This window comes from Pristis pectinata, chromosome 8, assembly GCF_009764475.1.
Source record: "Pristis pectinata isolate sPriPec2 chromosome 8, sPriPec2.1.pri, whole genome shotgun sequence".
Taxonomy (NCBI): Eukaryota; Metazoa; Chordata; class Chondrichthyes; order Rhinopristiformes; family Pristidae; genus Pristis; species Pristis pectinata.
The window spans coordinates 72,674,007-72,694,474 of record NC_067412.1 but is presented as its reverse complement, the minus strand read 5'-3'; the positions used below and the strand labels follow the sequence as shown (position 1 = coordinate 72,694,474).

Sequence of the window (20,468 nt, the reverse complement as noted above, 5' to 3'; positions counted from 1 at the left end):
ATGCGCTCACGTACAGTGGGAAAAGACTACAGTTCCCAGGGTGCCGAGCGGCGTTTGACGCGTGCGCAGAACCCTCGCCCGTTATTTTTGTTCTTGCGGAGAAGATGCGTAGGTAAGTGAGAGTGACCGAACATGTCGAGTATTGATTCGGATTTATATGTCACAGAGGAATCGGTAATGGGGCAGGGTGTCAGCACGACCAGAGCAGGTTATTAATTTTGTTTCGGCTTGAGGAGGGTTGCCGTGTTCGGTGAAAAGCAGGGTGAGAGGCGGAGGAGGGAGATGGCCGCCCGTGGAGAGACTTGTGGGTAGCCAAGGAGGGGCAATGTAACACTGGCTGCTGTGATAATGTGTTCACAATGACAATTCACACTTTCCCAGAAACTAAAATGGGATCTGCAGTTTACTGTTGGACTATATACGATCTTGACACAAACATATGCTTGTCGACGTTGTTTAATGTTCCTTCCTTTTGTTAGCTGACTCGTTTGATAGCTTCATCGCATTTGAGTCAGAAGGTCGTGTCGTTACGTCTCTGTCCAGAGACCTGAGCGAAAACACCTGCTCTGATTCACCATTGTATCATTGCCTTCCTTGCTGAAAACGTACGTTAAATATGATTGGCGAGTCCAAGATTGAACGCGCCTGTTATGTACTTCATAGTCTAATTGAATATCTTTGCACAATCTCCAGTTAAGAGAAACAGATGAAGAATGGCTGGGGAGTAATTTTCCCGATGTTTAATCTGGCTTCAGAAGGAAAAAAAAGGAAACATACACTTCTTGTACAATGGGAGAGGGGGAGGTTTTCTAGATTGGGGAACATCAATCACAATATGTAGTTTTGATGACTTGAAGATTAACTTTGGGAAAGAAGAAGATAATAAATTCACAGGAATATTGCATAAACTCATTGGCAGAGCCAACAAAGTTCATTATAAACACATTTAATAATTGATACTGAAAAGCAAAACCTACGGATGCTGGAATTCTGAAATTAAAAACAGAACATGATGGAAATGCACATCAAGTAAGGCACCATCTGTGAAGAGAGAATACTAATGATTGATGACCTTTCATAAGAACAAGGAAATATTTAGAAATCAAACATGTTTTAAGTTGCAGGAAGGGGTATTATGAGTGACTAAGGAAGGGTAATAAAGTACTGGCTGTTCCTAGGGATATTCTTCAGCTCACAATTATATTGCTGAGGAAATGTTTAACAGTCAACAAAACCACGCCCCTTGTATTCCATCAATTAAATCTATTAAGCTTTTAGAATGTACATCTCTGTTATGAAATAAGGAATGAATAAAGAACATATAGAGTATTGATTCAGATTTATATGTCACAGAGGAATCGGTAATGGGGCAGGGTGTCAGCACGACCAGAGCAGGTTATTAATTTTGCTTCGGCTTGAGGAGGGTTGCCGTGTTCAGTGAAAAACAGGGTGAGAGGCGGAGGAGGGAGATGGCTGCCCGTGGAGAGACTTGTGAATTAGGATGAATAAAGTTACCTAAAACCACTTAAAAAGACTAAAAGAATTAAAAGCATTACGGCAAACTCAAATAATTAAAAGGAACCTAGTCTTAATCTCCTCACACTGTAAAATATCTATGGAAGTGATTGGGTTTCTGGATCTGCAGTTGGAGTAGGTGTTATAAGCAGATTTTCAAACATAAGTGATGGGAATCCAGCATCATGCTGTACCAATGGATTCCACTCATGGAATATATCTACTGATTCATCAGCAAGTTCAGGACAAATGCATTTGGGTGTGGACATATCAAAATCTCAAATCTTCCAGCATTTACAGGGATAAGTGCCAGCTGTTTGCCATTAAACTGTTGGTATTTACCAGAAAGATTCAGCCCATTGTGTCCACTAAATTTTTATATTTTTTATAAGCAATGAACTTCGAAACTAATGCTAATTTTGTTTATTTGGCCCAAGCAAATCCTGCCCTTTTAAGGACACTTTTTCCCACTCATCCTCCCCCTCCCGAAGCAGACATATTTATGCTACTGCATTCAGACCTTAAATATTTCAGTCCACATTCAAAATTTCAGAAAATCTATTCTGATAATCATAAGATTTTATCAGCATTTCTAACCAGGGAAAATAACAGGTATATTAATGTCAGTCTCAAGTAGAAGTGGGAGTAGATTTATTTCTTTTGGTTGTTAATAATATATTCGATTTTTCTGGCTTAGATTTTAAATAGAACATCTCTGTAATACTATAAATGAAGGAAATCAGTTACACCTTTTGTTGAATTTTTATCAGCTGAAGTGTATGCATTAGTTTTAATTCTTATCCACTTAAGAACATAAACGAGAAATTTATCACTTGGGCCTTGATGACTCTGAGTGACACTGGCATTTTGTTCAACATCATTTAGGGTCAGCAGTCGTATTTGTTATGATGAGGATGTTCAACCAGAGGATCTGGAAACAGAAGGGGAGAGGCAGTTACAAAACCTGTTGAAACACCAGCTTGACACAACAGTATCACTTGAAGAGTAAGTATTACTAACATTAACAAAATATCTTCAATTTCTGTGTGAACAATGAAGTGATGTGTTATTGATTTTGTATATTTTTATAACCTTTCAAAATTTTTCACTTTCAAATGATAAAACATGTCTTGAGCTATTTGGAGTCTTTCAGCATCTGAAGAAAATATAGGCTAATAATTCTTTTGTGGAGTCTTTATTGGAGGTTGATGGATAATTACTACATTCCCAGTGTTTTCTGTTTTTATGTCAGTTTCTGTTTTTTTAATCTCTGCAAGCTCTTTGTCTTAATTACTTGCAAATATTTTCTTCCACTGTTTAAATAATGATTTATTTCTGCAATTCTAACACTAAGACCTGGTGTACTCTGGATAGCTTTAATTTACATTTCAATGTGATTGCATTATTTTTAGTAAGTTTAACATGGTGAGATTCCCATTGATGGGCTCCATGGTGATTATTAGTGCTAAATGCATTGGAATCTGGAGCATGGCTCCATTTTCCCTGGGATGAATACCTGGACAATCAACTAAGCCAATATGATCCTTTAACCAAAGTGGGTAACCCATTCTAATGTGGCCTGATGCTACCAATCAAATCAATTTTGCATATTTTTTAAAATGGGCTTAATGCTTACCTTGTAAAGTAAAATTCCAATAATCCACTGTATGACTATTCAGAAATCCTGATGGTTTGGCATCTGGTTCACCAGGTGATGTTGGCTGTGCTCCTCATCCACTCACTGGGGCGCCAGTTCCTACACTCCTTGTCCACTTACTGATAGCCTGGTTCCAGTGCTCCCTGCCCTTTCGCCATGTGTTTTCTGCTGCTGTGTGAGAGGAAATTGGAGCATCCAGAGAAACCCATGTGGCCAGACAAAGAATGTGCAAACTCTACCCTGACTGCACCTGACATCAGGATCGAACCCAGGGTTCTGACATAAAAGCAGCACTAATTGTAGAGGCACCGTGCAGCTTACAGCATTACAGACTAACAGAGTGGCCTTCCAACTGAAAGGCAACAACAGAAGAATGGCATGTCCTATTTCCTGGACTTAAAAAAAGAAAATTAATAGCTCAATAAGTGGGACTATTTTAGTATTCTATAACAAACTTACAATATTTGTACAAATGGTAGAGGAAGAGCACTGTTTAATTTTATCTCTAATTCAAAAGCAGGTTTAGTTTCCTCTCATGATTCAAAGGAAGGTTACAGCACGGAAGGATGTGATTTGACCTTTTGGGTCTGTAGAGACTGCAGGGCGATCAACTAGTTGCACTCCCCATAGCCCTGCTAAATCTTTACTTTCAGACAGTCATCCAGCTTCCTTTTAAATACTACAATAGAATGTACCTCCACCATTACCCCTGGCTGTGAGATCCAAACTTCAATTACTTCTTGTCTAAAAATGTTTTCACTCGTCAATTTTGATCCTTTTGCCAATAATCTTAATTTTATGTATCCTAATTCTTGACACTTATACAATGGGAACAGTTTTCTCTCTATGGATTCCGTTTATAGTTTTTTAAAAATTTTACAATTCCTCGATCAGATCCTCTCGCAACCTTCTTTGTTCCAAGGAAAAAAAACAACAGGTTCTCCTGTCTATCCATATAACCAAAATTCCTTAAACCTGGAATCATTGTGATAAATTTCTTCTGCACCTTCTCTAAAGCCTTAACATCTTTCCTGAAACATAGTGCCCAGAACTGAACACGGTACTCCATTTGTGGCTGAACCAATGTTTTATAGAGGTTCATAATTAGTTCCTTGCTTTTGTACTCTAGGCCACCACTTATAAAGTCAGGGATCCCATATAGTTTTTTTTAGTCACTTTCTTTACCTGTATAGCCACTTTCAATTAATTATGAACGTGGTGTCAGATCTCTTTGTTCTTGTACCCCTTCTGGAATTGTACCTTCTAGTTTATATTGCCTCATCTCATTCTTCCTACCAAAATATAACATTTTGCATTTTTCTGGAGTAAATTTCATTTCTCATTGTCTAACCCACTGCCTGGGTATATTTTCTTGAAGTCTTTTCCTCTCCTCCTCTGTTCATTATGCCATCAAGTTTTATGTCATTTGCAGATTTGGTAGTTGTGCCCTGTGTACCCAGATCCAAATCTTCACCATACATTGAGAAAAGGAGCATCCCAGTACCATAACCTGGGGAACTCCACTGTATACTTCCCCCAGTCCAAAAACAAATTTTTACTTTATTTCCTGTTACTTAATCTATTTTCTATCAATGCTGCCATTTATTCCCTTTTATTCCCTGGATTTCAACCTTGATGAGAAGCTTATTAAATGACACCTTATCAAATGTCCTTTGGAAGTCCATATATATATGTCAACTGCATTTCATTCATCAATCCTCTCTGTTAACTTCACCAAAAAACTCTATTGTTATTTGGACATGATTTGTCTTTAACAAATCCATACTGGCAGTCTTTAAATCAATTCACACTTGTCCAAGTAACTGCTAATTTTGTCCCTGTGTTTCTAGGATTTTCTACACTGAGGTTAAACTGATGGGTCTGTAGTTATTTGGTTTACCCTATACCCTCTTTCGAATATTCTATTCAGAATCTCAGATACATCTTCCCTTGCTGAGACTCCATCAGTATCTTCTTCCTTGGTAAAGGCTGATGTACCTCAGCCTTGCATCTGCCTGTATGTGTTGATTTCCTTTTTGACTTCTGATTGGGCCATCTCTCCTCTTGCAATTTTTTTCCCATTTACATGCCATAGAATAGAATATTTTTGGATTCCCTTTTATATTTGCTGCCAATATTTTCTTGTGCTTTTTCTTTGCCTCCCATTTCCTTTTTACTTCCCTTCAGAATTTTTTGGAATCAGCCTGCTTCTCATTTGCATTAACCAACGTATCTATCTCTTATCTTTTTGGTCTTTTGTGGAGCTCTAGCTTTACTTTCCTACTCTTCTCCCTCAAGGGAATGTAGCTGGACTGATGCTGAAGCAGTTCCATTTTAAAAGGCAGCTGTTGTTCAATTGCAGTTTATGCCTGCCAAGCTTGGACTTGCTTCAAATCTTATATTCATTCGTGGGCTGCAGAAATCAATGACAAAGCCAGCATTTATTGCCCAAACCTTATTGTCCTATCAACTAAGCGTCTTTCTGGGCCATTTCATTGGTGGACCTAAAGTCATTATAAAGTCAGACTTTTAAGGATATCAGATGTTAGTGAACTTGATATTTTTTATAAAACAATACAGAAGTTAGTTCATGGTCAACATTACTGATTACAACTTTTTTTATTCCATATCTATTTAAATATTTGGATTTTAATGCTTTTGCTGCTGTGGTGGCATTTGAAATATTTCAGGATTAATAGTCCAGATCTTTGGACTATCACAATAATTTAATCACTAAACTACCCTACCCTGTCATTCATACTTCTTTCTCACAGTTCCTCTCCTCCTGTACCCTACCCCAAAAGATCAAGTAATTCTGAATGGCACCATGTGATCATGGGAACATTCATCCATTAGATACATAAGTAAATTTCAGAAGTTGTTAATTCAATAAATTTTCTCTGATGCCTTTGCCCCTGACCTTGTAATATACAGTTAGATTTTGTTGCTTTATTTCGGCACTGGTGCATTCTAAGAAGTAAACAATTAAGACCTTTGAGGCAAGGTCTGAGTCAAGACACTTTGGTGTGTGAGTTTCAAATGGCCATCTCCAGTAAAGGGGTTGACTACATTTGATAATCAGAACATCTGCCATTGCCAGCATTTTCAGTTCTATTGAAATAGATTGTTTTGGGTGAAACAACTTTAGATCAGGGAAAAGAGGATTCAGGTAAACATTCGTGAATTTCACATAATTTGATAAGCCACAGCATTTTCTCAAGACAGATTGGTGGATTTCAGATGAGAAAGGATTTTTTCTTGAAAAGTGATGTGTTGTCTTTTGTTCCTAACCCCCTACCATATTGCTGACTTACTACTGCTTTTATTTATAACTCAATTTTCTCTTTATCATAGATGCATGGCGAAGAAGAAATGCTTTACTCCAAGTGCTTTATATAAGCCTTTTGGGGAGCAAGCAGCAGGTGTGTTGAGCCTGTCACAATTCCAGACTCTACAAGATGGAGATGGGGAGATTGCTGCACTGAGAGATCTTGGACTTACCGACAGGGAAATCCAACTCTGGCAAGAAAGGGAATCTCTAGTTAAGGTGAGGTGTGCTTGAAGGGTTTTACAAAACATGGGCAGGGTGAAATCATAACTTGCAGTGTTAGCAGACAAGCAGGCTCTTGTGAACTATTCACCAAGTTAAAGGATCTAATTTTTTTTGACAAAATATTTATGTCAATATGTTCAGTATACCCTTAAGTCTGGTTTTATCTTGAAAATTCATGTGGATCATGTGCTTGAAAATTGTGGAGGAATCCGTGATTATGTACTTGAGAGTAACAGCTTTTAACCAAAAAATATGGCATCAATGCCACCTACAAGTGAAATAGTATGGTGTGTTTGTGTGGATGGTGCAGACATGTGTAGCAGTGCTATTCCCTGCCTATTACTTTTCAGAAAGGTTCTTGGAATATGCCCAAGTGTGATTTTTCCCAAATTTTTCTTTGACCCTTCTGTATAACCCTCATTTGCATCAAAGTGAAATCAGTGAGTGAAGGATTAGTGACAGAAACCCATTCTTTGAAAGCCATTCTGTTTGCTTGAAGTTCTCAGGACTCGGAGCAGATCCAGCAGCAGTGCAGCAGAGACTCCGTGCCATTGAAGAAAAGATTGAGGAGCGCCAACGACTTCTGTCATTGCCACAGAGATTCGCAGGAAGTAAACAGTTGAATAGGAGAGAGATGGAGATTGAAAAAGCCATGTTCCAAGGAACTGACCGACACACTTTTCTGAAAGCACTGTACTACCAAGGTATAGATTTTGATCATTAAATAGGTTTGCATTTCTCCTCTTCATTTTACACAATCATTCCCTAGGCAAGAGAAAGGAAGCAACCTGTTCCCAAGTTTCTGTTTAGGGAGATAAGTAAGAATAGGCTGGTGTAAAATGCCTTTGATTCTCTTTTTTTCTTGAAAAGAAAAGGAAGTAATTGGCTTGTGTGCTAACGCAGGGTTTACTATTCTGTAGAGCAGGGCACAGGAGCAGTAGAGCCTTAAAGACCTGGTGTATTCATCTTTAATTGCAGAAAGAACTCAAGCCCCCTGCTTCAGTTCAGAGGTCAGAAAGCTGTGTGTTATTTAATGTTGTTCTTTGACTGTAGCCAGTTTTGTGGTCAAAAACGTTTCTTGTTCTATTGAAATACTTACAGACTTGTTCTGTGAATTTGTATGTTTCTGTGATTCTGATTTGTAATACTTATTGTTCTGTACCCTTCCAGAATATATGTGACAAATAAATGGCAAATTCCCAGAGTAGTGGACACAGAAAATGGTACTGTATGACAATGTGCCAGTCATCGTCTGAGTGCTGACGGTTAATTATGTTTTTTTTTGTAAGTCTCTTTCTCTCCCAGTTTTAGTCCCTGAAATCTCCTCAACGTCACGCACCTTCCCCAACTACTCCCAGAGCTCTGCCAAAGTCACTACATAACTGATCAATGGATGTGCACAGGACGGGCGCACGATGACATCACTTTTGATTTTTCCTTCTCTGGTTTCTAGTTCCAAACAGCAGCATTGAGATTTGAAGCCTAACATGGGGGAGTTGGGGCATAAACCTGTATCCTGTAACCCATAGTGTAGAACATAATGGCTCCAAAGCTCTTGGTTGCTTGTTTTTAATGTCCATGTACAGCAAGCTGCCTATCTCAATCCAGCTATCTAGTAGAAGATGTGTGCAGAAGTGAGGCACTTCTGCTGTGAGAGGGAAAGCAAATTGGATTGAGTTGGTAACAAGTAAGACTCACAGCTACTGATTCTAGAATGGCTTGGGTAGAGACCTTGGAACAGGCTGACTGTCCTGCCCGTTCTCCTGATTAGGGAATGATGCGTGGCGTAGAGGACCTAATTAAGTGAACAAAAATAGCTTGCAACATGGTATTCAAGGAACTGCCAAGTTGGCTGCTCGTAAATGGGGCAGATGGTGCTATTTTCTATCAATTTCCTCAGCCATAATCATTTTCTTCCCTTGCCACGTAAAAGAATATTGCTCCTTCTAGATTCCCTGTCCATCTATGTGTGATCAATATTAATGCAAAAGCTTCATTGGTTCAATATGTGGTTATGGAGCCAACCATCCATAGGAAAAATTATGGGATAAGACCACTTCTGTTGTTCATGGCTTGCCCAACTTGGTATCCAACATGATTAAATTCCCCAGAGTTTTTCAGAATGCTGACATCTATGGTAGATTGCTCCAAACATTTATAGCCCCTTTGGGCATCTATTTTCAAAAGTTTGATTTTAAATTTATTTAATACTTGCCAAATTTGTTCATATTCATGTTGAAAGAGGGAGAAATGAATCATGGATATTTGCCAATATTATCTGATCTTATTTTTATTAAATTTAATGCATTGTGAAGTTACAAATTATACTTTTATAATGTCCTTATTGTACATTCCCACTATTAATTTAACTTGAATGCAGTATGGCAATTTATAAATAATAAAGTGATTTAACCTATGTGTTGTGGAGAAAAGATTTGAAAATTCAATTCTTCCTTGGTTTAAATGGAATTTCAGTTTCAGTTGAAAGTCTGAGCTAAACATGGCACCAAGTAGTTAGATTTTCTGGTTTAATTTGGGTTCTTGTCACATTTGAAGGGAACAAGAATCATCCTTCGGCTAGTGTCATAACTTCATATACCTAATGGAAGTTCTCAAACATTAGAGTGGTTGGGGCAAATCCTGTGTCCATTATCCCAGTCGTAGGATATACTTGGGCCAAGGAGAAAAGGATGGGGGGGGGGGGTGGGGGTAGCAGGGAGAAGGCAGTGATCCAAATGTGCACTTTGACATGCTTATTTTGTTATGCTTTTCCTCTTGTCATGCAGTGTGTAATATACTTGTGTTGTTTCCACTTCAGATGAAAAATATGTTAAAGATCAGAGTGACCCAATCAACCAATTGGAAATGATGTTATTAAAATTCAAAAATGATCCAGCTGGAATGGAAGAAAATCCAAAAAACAGGCCAGGGTCTTCCACGGAGATACCTTCCACGGCAACTAGTGAAGGAGTTGGTTTTGGAGAAGTGACTGGCCTGCTTATACCACAACAAAGTGAGCTCAATGTTGTTGACCAGTACGAAAATCAGAACACCAAAAGACTTTCTGTCAATGTGCCTATCAGAACCCTACCCAGCACTGGCACCCAGTGTCCTCAAAAAATTACTCAACAAGTGGAAGCTATTTCCATAGAAGAGATCCGGAGGAACAAACTTTCTGAGGAAGAAATCAGAATGATTCCCAGATTTTCAAACTATAACCCTGGACAGCCAAGCAGGGTATGATATTTGTGATAAGTTGGAACAACATTCTTACTGATTTTACTTGAGGGAAAAATGTCTGTGTTGAAAAGTCTTTGATGATGTGAACGCCCAAGAGAAGGACTGTTGATTCTGTAGTATTATTGAGAACAAACTAGAGCCGGAATCACTGTTCAGTGACTAAAAAGAACAGAAATGTTCTGTAATTGAACTTATTCTTGTTGGGATTAATGTTTTTTGCAAAGGGAGTTCCTTATACCAGATGCTCAAAATACAAGGTTTAAGCATTTGTAAGTCATGTGTGATTTGGTTAGATGAAGAGTCAAGATCCTCAGAATTTCAGAGAATAAATTTGTATTAATTCTGATTACAGTGTAACATGCTACTGTATGACGATGACATTTATTGTCATCCTTCTCACTTAAACAGTATTGCAAGTTTAAACCAACTTAGTCATTATCATTATGTAGATTTGAACAGGCTAGAATCTGGATTGAGGGTCTTGTATTTTTCACACTTGGAATACTCACAATTTTCTGCTAATTACAAATCAGGCTTCAAACTTTAATTTCGGTATGGCCCATGTTAATTTTATTTCTGCCTAGTGTACTTTAGAATTAGTCGCATCACCTGTGTTACTTAATTTGACATTTATGCTCCCAGTCTCATCCTTCATTTTGATAATATTTCACCAGTCACGTCATTAACTTTGCTTCTGCAAATTGATTAAGGGTCTGATGGCGAGGGGATGGGGGGAGGAGGAATAGTTGAACTGTTCTATGTATATTTTAAAAAGCTACGACACTGAAAATAAAGTGTATTTTTCTGCTAAATATCAATGGGTTTTATGAAAGCTTCAGATAAATTCAGGATTGTCATTGTGAAGTACTTACAAGATCATCAATATAATAATATCTGATCACTTTTAAACCGTGAGATCACAAAATAAAAACACAAGAAACAAAATAATCTATCAACCTTAGCTTTGACTGTACTCAGCAACTGAGCCTCTACTGACCTCTCGGGTAGGGAATTCCAAGGATTCACCATTCTCTGGCTGAAGAAATTTCTTAGTTGTGAATGTTTGACCCTTTATTTTGAGATTGTGTCACCATATTCTAGACACCTAGCCAGGGGAAACATCAACTCTGCACACCCTCTCAAGTCCCAAAAAAGTCCAAAGTAAAAATGAAAAGGGTTATTTGACCTTCTATTGCTTATCCTTTGGGAAAGCAATTCCCTTACTTAGATGTCAGACTTCGTCTAAATCCCAGGATTAATCTCATTCAGTTTACTTTCTTGTAAATGGCCATACTGCCCCTCAAACTTCATATTTCTAAAGAAGTTTTACAGACCTTTCATACCACTATCTAATGGTTCTACAGATCAGCCTTTGTTTCATCTCCTTGGCGTGCTTGTTTACTTGTGCTTCAGTCACCAGGATTAAATATAACATACAAGGTACAACTTGACTGGAAAACTTTATGGCTTTGGTACAGTGGCCTCAGGCTTAAACTTTATCAGTTTGGGAAACCAGAGTAAGTTGTTAATCTCATAGAAAGGGCACAAGATTGAGTGGTGTAAGAAATGGAAATTTGTAGTTTGAGTTGGTAAAGGATACCTATTTCAGGTTGTGAGGAAAAAAAGTTAAGCTCAGTTCTATCAAGTTCCACAAATGTAATTCCAGCAGGACCTTTAACTGTTTTTGTTACTCCCACCACTGCTGTGACTATCATTTGATTTGACATGAATGATCAGTTTGATTAAGGCAAAAAAATATTTCTGTAACAAAGATGGTGAGTTCAGATAAGATTGCTTGTAGTTGTGACCCGTCAGCCATGATGCTGTACTGATGTGCAATTTACATTTGCAATTGACCATTTACTTCACTGTTTTCTTTCCCTTTTTCCTCCGCAGGTTCTGTACTTGAAAAATTTGAATCCAAAAGCCACATTGGAAGATTTGTTTTCCTTATTTGTTTCTTTCCAACAAAAGGAAGGCCCTCAGCTCCTTTTCCGGTTACTGACAGGTCGAATGAAGGGACAAGCATTCATTACCTTCCCGAGTACGTATAGCTCTGTATTAAGGAAACATTTTTTTAAGGAGTAATCACAATGATACTTTGTTAAAACCTCAGAATAAGATGTCTTTCATTTTCTTTTATTGGATTATAACAAGAACAGTTTTTTTAAATTAGGTTTTGTTGGTAGTAACTATCTTGAGGGAATGAAAGCTCATTGACTGAGTTTTATTTTTCATCAGGGTTATAAAGCTAGTGACTGATAGGTCTTAGACTTAATGGAAAAAAATGAATCTGTTACTGGGGAAAAAAGATTAGGTTGTTTGTGTGTGCAAATATTGCTAATAGCAATGTCACTGCCACTTATAAATGTAATTTTCATTAGAACTTGTAAAATGCTGTTGGTACTGAGGTAATTTTATTTTTGTACTGAGTTTCCATCACTAGAAGCATTTTCTAAATTGCAAATACAATAGGAGAATTATCAATATTCTGTGCAAAGTCCCCTCATGAGTGAGTACATGAGAACTATCATGGAATAAGCAGATGGACAGGTTCAATTTTATTCTGTGCAAGACCAGTATATCTGTCTCCTGGGTTCTGAATAGAAGTTTTTGCTCTGTTTGCTCATTGACTCTGGCTGGAAGTTTCATATATGTAAACATAAAGACTTAGTCGAAAGGCCTGCTGAAACTTAACTTTCTAGGCTTTACATTAATATTGTGAGATTTTGACTTCTGCTGTGAGTTGAATGTATAATAGTCAAAAATTGTAATGAATTATTTCATCTTAATTAGGTGTCGAGTTGGCAATGGAAGCGCTGAACCTGGTGAATGGCTACAATCTAATGGGCAAGCCGATTATCATTGAGTATGGGCAGAATCGATCTAACCAGTGACCTGCACTTTTAGAACTATGGTCAATGGAAGGAGTTTCAGCACAATGAGGTGGCTAAATACTCAGTCCAAATGCTTTACAAATTTGGAAGTGCCCCTGTGCTGCCCCCACCAACCCCCCCCCCCCCCCCCCACCCCAACCCACAGGAAACATTTACTTAATTAGTTACAATGCATAGACTTTTAATTCTGGAAAATATTTACTTTATATAGGCATTGAAAATAACCCTCCCTTATCTGGATAATAAAAAAAAACAAGCAAAGGGTATGGTTTAACAAAATCACCTTTGGCCTTGCAGTGGTACCTGATATGGTACTGGGCCATTTGGAACATGATGGTTCCAATTTTAGTCTTTCACAGTTAACCTTTCTCGGTGTAAGTTATATTTGGAGTACTACATTTGAAATGAACTGTTCCTTTGTTAAGAGTCGAGAACATATCTAGAGCTTCTGCTCTTGCAGTTACATGGTTCCAGTTAAGACTACTCATAGTTGAAACACAAAGCAACATTAACTTTCTAATCTCAAATGAAAAATAGATATTTGTGCAAGGTACCGGTGGCAATTGTAAAGAACTACTCTGGTAAAGTCATTGTTTCAGAAGAAGAGGAAAGAAAACTGGGACAGTATAATAGAAAGCCACATCTTTAATTCAGGAAGACCTAAGCAAAAAGCTTGTTCATACTCACAGTTCTTTGAATTGCATTTTCACACTGAGATTTTTTTATTTAAAAAGTTATATTTTCTAAATGAATAAATCTTGGGCAGAAATATTGTTACTTGAACTTCATTGGAGGAAATAAATCCTAATAAAATGGAAAGGCTTTTGATATACATGGCTAGTTGGTTGTAAAGATCCTACAGAAAACAAGCCCCAGGAATATGAAAATATATTGGTGCTTTTTGTAACCAAGTTAGTTGCAGTTTTTTAGCTTTGTCAAACCTTTTTCACTGAGCCTCTATGTTGTAAGTTTATCCAGAAAATCTAACTTCATCCATTGTTGTATCTCCACCCTCCTAAGAAATCTAACTGTAGACGCGAAAAGTAGAACAAGTTTTAACCATGCTCAGCATGTGTATAATGAGGAATATCTTACACGTTATATTTGTGTTAATTATTGTGATTTTTGTAGCTAGAATTCTGAGTCAAACAGGGCAAATTTTCTTGATTATAACATAGCAACATTGGTAATAGTATATGCAAAGGCAATTCCAACTCACTGTGGTCATGATTTTAAGTTGTGAAGTAACTGTATGTCTAAAATTGAGATAGCTCTTTGATATTCTGCCTTGAGATCAAAACTCAATCAACAAGTCTGTTTTTCAAGTTGCTATGTGCCTTCCTATTTGTTAGTCAAAAACTGTGATCCAAAGAGATAACATACTGATTCCTCTATGTTCAGTTGGGGAGTGGACTTCAGTTGCCATTAAGGAATTGTGATATAAAATATTAACATAAGAATATTGAAGTAATCCTCTTTTCCTGGAATTTGTACTTATTGCCTATAAATCTCTGGAGACATATCTTTGATGCTGAAGAATTGTGTATTAATGGCATCATGTTACTTGGGACATTTGTAAGTGATAAAACATTTTGCTGAAGTCACTTCAAATGATGTCATCTGTCAGTCAATCTTAAATACATGTGGTTGTTGGGTAAAAATGGATAATTAACCTCCCAATCATGCCCCCACCACCAAATGGAGGTTGTACACTTGTTATTCGTGCAGGATATAGAAACAATTGAATTGGAATTCTTAGAGAATAATGAACTCGTACTTCGAAAGTTGCCAGGAACATTGTCTCCAGTTATCGGTCAGTTCTATTATTCAGGGATAATAATGGATATCAATCCCAGGTTTTGGCATGTCTTTTAATATTGATACTGCTCGTGGTTGCAATGGTAATTCCTCCCCCCCCATCCTTTTGTTAGGATAATTGTGTACAACTGTTTTAAAATATAGTATTTTGAAGTAAGTCTTGCAAGTCAAAATATTTTGTTACTTTGCATTGAGGGTCTTGTGGGTTTTCAAAGTCAGTAAGAAAGAATGTTCTTTCTAAGGAAAGACTGTCAGTAATGAGGCAGCACAGGAATGTTGTCCTGTTCGAAGATTCCATTGATACTCATTAGAACCCTTTTGGAAATTGTAACAGAAAGTCTGGCAAAAATAGGCAGCAGGGGAAGAAAAGGAAGAGTCATGTTTGAAGTAAAAAATCCTTAAATGTAGACATTGTATATATTGTCTGGTAAATAAATTCAAGGCTGTAACCTGACTTTAGGAACCAGTTACAATTTCTAAACAACATTACGTGCCATTTCTGATTGTGGATTTACCTGTTGTGTCCTGTTAGTTAATAGATATTTATTCATAAATGTGGAATAAAAATGTTTTTGACCAAAATGAACCCAATTTCCACTGTGTCATTTGTACTTGAGATAGTAAATAACTCGTTATTCACTAAATCATGTAAGCTGGATTCATTTCAAACCCATTGGAATTCGGTTATTTATAGTTCCATAAGTGACGTTGACATGTAATATCAAATATGGAAGTTTAAGACTTATTAAATAACACATTACACTGTATTTCTGCATACCACATGAAGTCTACTGACTGAGCTCAGTCTTGCTAGGGTTTCCAGCATTACACTGTGGAAATTGTTACTCAGTTTTTATACTAAGTCAGACTGGCAAAAGATCTTGAGACCTCGTTAAATGTGTTGATTAGGAGACAATGGGTGTTTTTTGAATTAATCATTTTAGAACATAGAACACTACAGCGCCATACAGGCCCTTTGGCCCACAATGTTGTGCTGACATTTTATCCTGCTCTAAGATCTATCTAACCCTTCCCTCCCACATAGCCCCCTATTTTTCTATTATTCATGTGTCTATCTAAGAGTCTCTTAAATGTCCCCAATGTATCTGCCCCCACAACCTCTGCCGGCAGTGTGTTCCAGGCACCCACCACTCTCTGTGTGGAAAAAAAAACTTACCCATGACATTCCCCTTATACCTTCCTCCAATCACCTTAAAGTTATGTCCCCTTGTGTTAGCCATTGTCGCACTGGGAAAAAGTCTCTGGCTGTCTATTCGATCAATGCCTCTTATCATCTTGTATACCTCTATCAAGTCACCTGTCATCCTCCTCTCCAAAGAGGAAAACCCTAGCTTGCTCAACCTATCCTCATAAGACATGCTCTCCAATCCAGGCGACATCCTGGTAAATCTCTGTGGCGGTCAAAGTTTCAGGTCAGGACCCTTCTTCAGGACTGATTTCTTCTACGGATGTTACCTGGCCAGCTGAGTTCCTCCAGCATCATCATGTTTTTCGTCTAGATTCCAGCATCTGCAGTCCTTTGTTTCTCTAGCACTTGATACTTGTCTCAGCATGCGTCCCCGGGACCAGCCCATGGATCAGAGTCCTCTTCTTTCCTCAAGCGAGTCATACAGCATGGAAACAGGCCCTTCAGCCCAACTCATCTATGCCACCCATGGTGACAATATAAGTTAGTCCCATTTGCCTGCATTTGGCTCACATCCCTCTAAATCCTTCCCATCCACAGACCTATCCAAATGTGTTTTAAGTGCATTCAAGTGTCTTTTAAATGTCTCATAGCTATACTTTTCCAGTACGGTAGTGTAGCAGTTAGCGTAACGCTATTACAGCGCCAGCGACCCGGGTTCAATTCCGGCCGCTGTCTGTAAGGAGTTTGTACATTCTCCCCGTGTCTGCGTGGGTTTCCTCCCACATTCCAAAGACGTATGGGTTAGGAAGTTGTGGGCATGCCATTTTGGCACCGGAAGTGTGGCGACGCTTGCGACCTGCCCCCAGAATACTTGATGCTAAAGGTGCATTTCACCGTGTGTTTCGATCTACATGTGACTAATAAAGGTATCTTATATTGGCAATGTCTTGGCAAATCTCCTCTGCACTCTCTCCAGTGCAACACCCTTCTTGTGATGTGGTGACCGAAACTGTACGTAGTGCTCTGGTTGTTGCATAATATGTGTGCAATATCACCAGTACCTCCTGTATTGCAATGGAAGGCAGCTGTGTGCCTTTTTAACCACTTAACCTGCTACCTTTAGTGATCTGAGGATGTAGACTCCAAGGTTGCTTAGTTAGAACGCTAATTATAAAATTAAGCCATGCTCAGTACAGGAAAGCATGCAATGCAACTCATTTCAACAGTGGCCCTTTAACACGACAGGTGCTTTTGGGGATGGTGCAGTTTTTGGGAATGCTGGCGATACCCAGATCCAAAGATCAATATTTTACTTTAACATTATTAACATTGATATAAATTAACAAATTTTAACACTGTTATTTTAGATGTCACAAGCATTCATGCGATTAAATTGTTTTATAGCTTTGCCAGCAGATGAAACTTCACTCCCATTCTTTGCTTTCTGTGAAAGCCAATCAGGGACTCTCTGGGCTGGAGATCTCTGCTGTAAATGATGTAGTGAAGCCATTGTTACCCAGCTCCAGGGTGTAGAGGGCTAGCAAGATTGGCCCTCCACACCAGCCCACATAAGTGTAGGCATAGTGCAACTCTAATCAGTGGGCCAGCTCATTGATTCTGATAGGAAACAGTACAGGATGTTGGACTGAAATCTTAGTTCATTACATTCTACAAATGCCAGGCTCTTGTTCAGCATGAGAGAAAGTCTTTAGAATGGAGAGTTGTAACTTTAAATCTCACAACATGGATTTTTATTAAAAAGATATGTGGATGAAAATCAAAACTGCAAATACTGGAAATCTGAAATAAAAAGAACTAAAACATTGAAATCCGTACCAGTTGGCAGCATCTGTAGAAAGAAACACCTGAAACATCAACTGCTTTTCTCTTCACACAGATACTGTCTGACCTGCTGTGCGTTTCCAGCATTTTCTCACTTTTATTAATCCACAGTCTTTATTAGCTTGGTCTGTTCACCACATTTAATCTTATGGGATATCTTACAGATTTGAATGAAACTTATCTTCGTCCAAGGATTATATTTATTTTAATGAAACTTTCAAAAAGCAGATGCATTAAGAATAGCTGCAAGGACCAAAGCTCAGTGATTTAAATTTTGAGAACAAAGAGTTGAGAAATAGTAGAGTACCATAGAACATACATAGAACATAGAACACAACAGCACAGTACAGGCCCTTCAGCCCACAATGTTGTGCCGACATTTTATCCTGCTCTAAGATCTATCTAACCCTTCCCTCCCACATAGCCCTCCATTTCTCTATCTAAGAGTATCTTAAATGTCCTGAATGTATCTGCCCCACAACCTCTGCCGGCAACGCATTCCACGCACCCACCACTCTCTGTGTAAAAAAACTTAGCCCTGACATCCCCCTTATATCTTCCTCCAATCACATTAAAATTACGTCCCCTTGTGTTAGCCATTGTCACCCTGGGAAAAAGTCTCTGACTGTCCACTCGATCTAACAGTTCAATTTTCTGCCAGATTTGGTACACAGGGTTAAACTGTGTGTATTACCTTCTGCATGCAAGTTTCAAGTGATGTAACCATCACACAATTTTATGAACACAGAAACATTTGAAATAGAAGCAGGAGTAGGCCATTTGGTCCCACGTGCCTGCTCTGCATTCAATGAGATTGCCAGCTTTTTCTTGCACTGACCCCAAATCCTCCAATTCAGTTTGTTTCTAAAAATCTATCCATGTCTTGAATACACTGAGCAACAGAGACTCCAAAGCCCTCTTTGGCAGAGAATGCCAAAGATTTGGGTGAAAACAAATCTTTGGGTGAAAACAATTTTTTCTTTCAATCCTGAATAGCCAACCCCTTATTCTGAGACCGTATCTCCCTGATTCTCTTGTCCTATCAAGTCCCAGAGGGCCATTTTATGTTTCAATGCGATCATTATTCTAAACTCTAACTTTATTAATGCTATGTTTAATCTCGCCTGTCATTTCAGGATCAATCTGGTAGACCTTTGCTGTGCTCCCTCTATTAGAAGTATATACTTGGGTATGGAGACCAGACCGGTACACAGTCTTGCCAAGGCTCCATATTAATTAGAACATCTGTAATCTAGTGCTTGGGATCCTCTTACAATAAAGGCAATCATTGCCTTGCTAATTGCATACTGAAAATGGATGTCAAATTTCAGTGGTGGATTTGCATTGGAAGAAACAGTCATTGAAAACTATTTTTTCTGTCTGGCATCCCTACTTGAGTTGTCCATTGATATTTTAAGATGGTGAGAAATTGGGTAGTGCTTATGTCTGAAGGGACCTAGGAATGCTTGTGTATTGAAAGCTAAATCAAGTACAACAAGCAATTAGGAAGGCAAATAGTACATTACCCTGCAATTGTAAAGGACTGCATGTGGAATAATGTGTACAGTTTTGGTATAGAGGGAGTGTAGCTAAGCTTCATACACCCAAAGTGGGTTTGTTGTTTCAGAGATTGCGTAGCCAAGCCTGTATTTTCTATAGTAGAGTGATAGATCTCATAAAACTTACAAACATTCTTGCAGAAAATAAATCAAATTTCCAGACATTGGAAATTCTGAAATTAAAACAAAAATTGTTGGAAACACTTAGCTAACTCTTTTTCTGTTTCCATATATGCTGCCCGATCTGTTAAGTGTCTCCAGTATTTTCTGGTTTATTTCAAAAATCTTACAAAGCTTGACAGGCTGGATGCAGCAAGAATGTTTTCACTGCCTGACGAATCTAGAACCAAGGGTTACCGTCTCAGAAATAAGGGGCAGGCTGTTTAGAACTGAAATGAAGAGAAATTTCTTCACTGAAGGTAGTAAATCTTTAGAATTCTGTAGCCGTGGAAGCTTGGTTATTGAGTTCATTCAAAGCAGAGATAGATTGGTGGATATTAATGGAACTGAGGGATATGGGGAGATTGCAGGAAAAGTTCACTAGTGCAGGAAAATGGGGCTGAGATAGAAAATTAACTGATCTAAATGAATGCTAGAACAGGCTTGAAGGGCCGAATAGTGTACTTTTTAAAAATATTCTTACAAATGTTTTAAGTGTTACTATTATAGGAATTAGAGTATGGAAATGGGCCCTTCGGCCCAACTGGTCCCTGCTAACCAAGATGCCCCATCCAAGCTAGTCCCATTTGGCCCATAACCTTCTGAACCTTTCCAATCCATGTACCTGTCCGACTGTCTTTTAAAATTGTTATTGTACCTGCCTCAACCACTTCCTTTGGCAGCTGATTCCACATAGATACCACCTTTTGAGTAAAAAAAAAGTTGCCCCTCAAGTTCTTATTAAATCTTTTCCTTCTCATTTTAAACCTATGCCCTCTAGTTCTCAATTCCCCAACCCTGGGAAAAAGACTGAGTGCATTCACCCTATGATTTTATGTACCTCTATAAGATCACCCGTCTCCTACGCTCAAAGAAATAAAATCCTAGCCTGTCCAACCTCTCCCTATAACACAGTCCCTCTAGTCCTGGCAGCATACTTGTAAATTTTTTATGTACTCTTTCCAGTTTAATAACATCTTTCCAAAAGCAGGGCGAGCAAACCTGAACATAATACTCCAAGTGTGGCGTCACCAGCGTCTGTACCATGACCTCCCAACTTTTATACTCAATCCCCTGA

The 20,468-nt window shown here is 38.3% G+C and overlaps 2 protein-coding genes across 2 annotated transcripts in view; one reads left to right on the top strand and one right to left on the bottom strand.

Moving 5' to 3' along the window:
* The window catches only part of LOC127573935 (cytochrome c oxidase assembly protein COX11, mitochondrial), a 42,522-nt gene that overhangs the window by 18,652 nt on the left and 3,402 nt on the right, over positions 1-20,468 (bottom strand). The window lies entirely within an intron of this gene.
* Positions 2-15,255, top strand: rbm41 (RNA binding motif protein 41). Its single transcript, XM_052022543.1, has 7 exons — positions 2-112; positions 2,401-2,520; positions 6,527-6,719; positions 7,225-7,429; positions 9,544-9,962; positions 11,862-12,009; positions 12,762-15,255. Exons 1-7 carry the CDS (start codon positions 105-107, stop codon positions 12,860-12,862), a joined length of 1,194 nt encoding a protein of 397 aa, XP_051878503.1. The 5' UTR covers positions 2-104; the 3' UTR covers positions 12,863-15,255.

Excerpts from the sequence above, each read along its gene's own strand:
- rbm41 (XM_052022543.1), top strand. Across the intron at positions 2,521-6,526 it reads ACAACAGTATCACTTGAAGA|ATGCATGGCGAAGAAGAAAT; the intron begins GTAAGTATTACT and ends TCTTTATCATAG. Across the intron at positions 7,430-9,543 it reads GAAAGCACTGTACTACCAAG|ATGAAAAATATGTTAAAGAT; the intron begins GTATAGATTTTG and ends TTTCCACTTCAG.